The sequence below is a fragment of the Benincasa hispida genome, chromosome 3 (assembly GCF_027475165.1).
Source record: "Benincasa hispida cultivar pf3 chromosome 3, pf3_genome.v1.1, whole genome shotgun sequence".
NCBI classification, from domain to species: domain Eukaryota; kingdom Viridiplantae; phylum Streptophyta; class Magnoliopsida; order Cucurbitales; family Cucurbitaceae; genus Benincasa; species Benincasa hispida.
In genome coordinates this window covers 6,250,690-6,255,570 of record NC_143480.1, presented here as the reverse complement: position 1 = coordinate 6,255,570, position 4,881 = coordinate 6,250,690, and the positions used below count along the sequence as shown (strand labels likewise).

General features: G+C 35.6%; 1 protein-coding gene across 1 annotated transcript; it reads left to right on the top strand.

Moving 5' to 3' along the window:
• Positions 1 to 213: 213 nt before the first annotated feature.
• Positions 214 to 4,544, top strand: LOC120072963 (Pentatricopeptide repeat (PPR) superfamily protein). Its single transcript, XM_039025504.2, has 2 exons — positions 214 to 2,893; positions 3,799 to 4,544. The coding sequence occupies exon 1, from the start codon at positions 415 to 417 to the stop codon at positions 2,551 to 2,553; it is 2,139 nt and encodes a 712-aa protein (XP_038881432.1). The 5' UTR covers positions 214 to 414; the 3' UTR covers positions 2,554 to 2,893; positions 3,799 to 4,544.
• The last annotated feature ends 337 nt before the right edge of the window (positions 4,545 to 4,881 follow it).

Sequence of the window (4,881 nt, the reverse complement as noted above, 5' to 3'; positions counted from 1 at the left end):
TTCAACCTATGTATAGTGTCCAAAGTATACCACATCCTATCTGTCACCTTACCTATAAATAACAACATTTGGTGGATCTTGAAATAACACAATTGGTGAGAAATCCACTTCAAAATTCCACCCAAATTTTATATTATCCAATTTTCATAATTTTAATTATTTTATTTTATATATTATATATTTATTATTATATTATATTTTTTTGATATCATGTTTTCGTTGCGGTCTGTTTTGCTCTCAATTTCACAAGAGAATTGATTTTTTTTTTCGCCGACTACTCTTGATGTAAATTAATTAATAAATTTAAACGAAAATAAAGAAGAGACGGTGCGCTTTTGCGCTCGCTGGCTCGTCCCTCTCAAAGGCAAAGCGAAGCGAGTGAATTGAATTCTCAATGACCGTTGACCAACGGCCATGCAAATCGTTGGCGCCAAATTACGAACTACCAAAATTTTGCCATTGTCATTCCAACTCTCGCTCTTACGTACTGCCTGTTCTTTGATTTCCTCGAATTCTTATATTTGTTTGTTTGGAACGAAAAATTTCTCTGTTTTGGCCACTCCCCCTTACAATTCTTTACTCTCTTTCCATCTAAGAAACGGAAGAATTGATGAAGCTCGATCATTATTTAATAAGATATCGTCCCCTGGTGTTAACTTATACACAATGATGATTGGGGGTTATGCAGAAAAAGGTAGGCTTGATGATGCTCTGAAACTGTTCTATGAAATGCCTGTGAAGGATCTGATTTCATGGAATTCTATGCTCAAAGGGTGTCTCAAATGCGGGGATTTAAGTATGGCTTGTAACATGTTCGAAAAAATGTCTGAAAGGAATGTCGTTTCTTGGACGACGATTATTGATGGGTTGCTGGAGTTCGGGAGAGTTGAGGTTGCTGAGCGCTTGTTCTGGGAGATGCCCACTAAAGATGTGGCTGCCTGGAATTCAATGGTTCATGGATTTTTTAGTAATGGTAGAATTGAAGATGCTATAGAGTTGTTTGAGAAAATGCCTTCTCGGAATGTGATTTCGTGGACTTCGGTGATTGGTGGGCTTGACCAGAATGGAAGGAGTTTTGAAGCTCTAGTTTTTTTCCAGAAAATGTTGGCTTCCTTTTTCAAGCCCACTTCAAGCACATTGGCCTGTGCATTGACAGCTTGTGCAAACATATGTGCTTCCTTCATGGGTGTAAAGATTCATGGTCTAATTGTTAAGACTGGTTACTGCTTTGATGAGTATGTATCTGCTTCCCTTATAACATTTTATGCCAACTGCAAGCTTATAGAGAATGCTTCTAGCATTTTCAATGATAACACACATAGAAATGTCGTGGTCTGGACAGCTCTTGTGACGGGATATGGATTGAACGGTAAGCACGAAGATGCATTACAGGTTTTCAAGGGCATGATGAGAATGTGTGTACTTCCTAATCAATCTTCTCTTACTAGTGCTCTCAATTCATGTTGTGGATTAGAGGCTGTTGATAGAGGCAGGGAAGTTCATACTGTAGCCCACAAGCTAGGTTTGGAAAATGATATCTTTGTCAGTAATTCTCTTATTGTCATGTATACTAAATGTGGACACATTAATGATGGGATTGCTGTCTTCACCAAAATGTCTAGAAAGAATGTTGTGTCCTGGAATTCAATTATTGTTGGATGTGCACAACATGGTTTTGGAATGTGGGCTTTAACTCTATTTACTCAAATGATTCGAATGAGGGTGGATCCAGACGAAATTACACTCGTGGGACTACTTTCTGCCTGTAGCCATTCTGGGATGTTAAAAAAAGGTAGATGTTTCTTCAAACATTTTGGCAAAAACTTGCGTATTGAGATGACAAATGAGCACTATGTTTCTATGGTCGACCTCTTAGGCCGATGTGGCCAATTGGAAGAAGCGGAAGCGTTGATTCATAACATGCCTAGTAAAGCAAACTACATGGTGTGGCTAGCATTGCTTAGCAGTTCCACCAACCATTCTAATGTCGATGTAGCTGAAAGAGCAGCAAAATGTGTGTTGGATCTACAACCAAACTGTAGTGCTGCTTATACATTACTCTCAAATTTATATGCTTCTACTGGCAAATGGACTGAAGTTTCCAAAATAAGGAAAAAGATGAAAGATGAAGGGATTTTAAAACAACCTGGAAGTAGCTGGATTACAATTAAAGGGATCAAGCACGATTTTGTTTCAGGAGATCGGTCTCATCCATTGAGAAGAAAGATATACCAAAAGCTGGAATGGCTACGTGGAAAGTTGAAGGAACTGGGTTATGTGCCTGATCCTAAATTCTCCTTGCATGATGTCGAGACGGAGCAAAAGGAGGAGATGCTGTCTTATCATAGTGAGAGACTTGCTATTGGATTTGGATTAATCAGTACAGTTGAGGGTAGCACAATAACAGTAATGAAAAACCTCCGCATCTGTGGTGATTGCCATAATGCCATCAAGCTTATATCGAAAGTTGTTGGTCGTGAAATCGTCGTAAGAGACACAAGCCGCTTTCATCACTTTCGTAGTGGAATGTGTTCTTGTGGAGATTACTGGTAGCAACTGTGGTGGTTCAAAACACGTTCAGATAACGAATTCCATAATGCTCAAAACATCATGCTTACATGAAGAGGAAAGAAGCAACATTATCAACTATCAACCACTTTGAGAGTATATCTTCTTGAAGCAGAACAAGAAACCGAAATACCACCAATATCTAGTACCTTCAAGCACTTAATAAGGAGAGTTTTCAGCCTGTCCAAGGGATCTATACCGGTAGTTCTTGTTCATAGTTCATCCTAATCTTGGCTTGAATGCAGTTTGGCTGGTGAGAAAGAGATGCCTTTGAAAAGTAACTAGGAGAAAATGTTTTACAAAAAAGTTCAAAAGACTTTATTAGGTAACTATTTCATTTTTAGCCATGTTCGGTAACCATTCCTTTTTTTTTTTTTAAATTAAGTTTATTTCCTCTCAATTTCTTACACTAATTTGCATATTTCTTAAATATTGATTTTTTAGTCAAATTCTAAAAACAAAAATAAATTTTTAAAATTTATTTTTTTTAATTTTCAAAATTTTGCTTGGTTTTTGAAAACATTGGTAAAAAGAAGTAGATAACAAATCAAGAAATTTAGAAGAAAAATAGATATTTTTATAGGCTTAAGTTTCAAAAACAAAGAATTATGAAATTAAGAGAAATACGAGATTTGATATATTTTGGTTGATGAGAAAATTGCTCTCCAATTTGCCTACCAAGGCGCTTCGTGAAGGGGTGTTCGGCATTTTGGTATGTTTTGGTTGTTGAGAAAATTGGTTAAGAATTGGAAAATTAAGAGAAATATGAGAGGACGTAAATGAAAAAAAAAATGAGGATATCTATATAATTTATTTTAAGACTAGTTTGTTTTAACATAAGAAAACTTCAAACAAATTATTCGATAGGAGATTTTGTATTATTATTTTTATTTTTAAGTCATTTTTGTCACCAAGAATTAACCGTTTTTGTTTAAATACTAATGGTTGAGGTATGTATGAATTTTTATTAAGTTAAGGGTATTTTTGAAATGTTTTGAAAGTGCATGAGTATTTTTTAAATAAAACTTTAACGTTTTCCATCCAAAACTAACGTATTTTTTAATCTCTTTTTTAAAATTTGAAGATATTTTTAAAAGTTTTGAAATTTTATGGGTATTTTTTATATAAAGGATAAAGTTTAGGATATTTTCTATTAAACCATTACGAAATGATGAATGATAATTTGAATATCAGATATTAGCGTTTAAAGCCCATTTTTCTGTTGTGTAGGTTATAAAGTTGTGTAACAGACGAATCTCGAAGAAAAATGGTCCACATGAATCCACTGAACTGGACGTACTACCAAAACCCTTTCTGAATATGAATTAAACCCAAGAAATTCGCAAAGATGACGGTTACAGAGAAATCAGAGAGAGCCAATTCATCGAACACGAAAGTTGTAGAAATCAAGAAGGAACAAGTAGAAGGAGGAGAAGAAGAAGAAGAAAAAGATATCGATCTTTGGTTGAACGAACTGGTGAAAGATTCCGATTTGAATGATCATCAACTTCCAATCGAGAAAGATCTGATTAATGAAGAGGAGGATGAAGAAGACGCCGAAGAATTGGAGAGGTCAACGAAGCGAACAAGAACCACAGAATCAATGATGAAGAATACGGCGGCGAATGCGGAAGCAGATGAATCTGAATGGGGAATAGATCCTCTGGAGATAACCGAGGAAATCGTATTGAAATACCGCGACTTCATTCATGACATTTTTCAAATGTTGAAAGATGAACAGAAGGAAGATAAAGAGAAGGAAGATGAAGAGAATGAAGCAAAAATCCAATGGCAGAAATGGAGCGAGATTCTTGAGAGGGCAAAAGTCCTGGTTGAAACTCTGAATCGAGGTCTGGGAACACTGGCTTTAGAAATGGAATGGATGAAATCCATAGATGAATTTGAGAAGGAATATACTCTCAGAGAAACCCATGTTCCTGATCTATTAGCTCTACTTCGAGACATAAATACAGGTATAGAATCTTCCACACATTTCAGGCTAGTTTCAGACATGAAGAACAGGGATGAAGTGTTATCAATGTGTTTAGATGAGCTTGAGAGATCCAATGAAGAATTGACTGAAATGGTAGAGGTAATCCAAGAACTGAAGGAATTAGAATTACAAGATGTTGAAGAAGATGGAGAAGATGGAGAAGATGGAGAAGATGAATTAGTATTAGAATTAGAAGATGATGAATATGAAGAATTAGATCTAGAAGTTGATGAAAAAACAGAGTAAGTAATGGAATTTCTGCAATTTGATCTTACAGGATTGTTTTAGCTTTTTGATAGAGTGAAATTTCTGTAAATTTC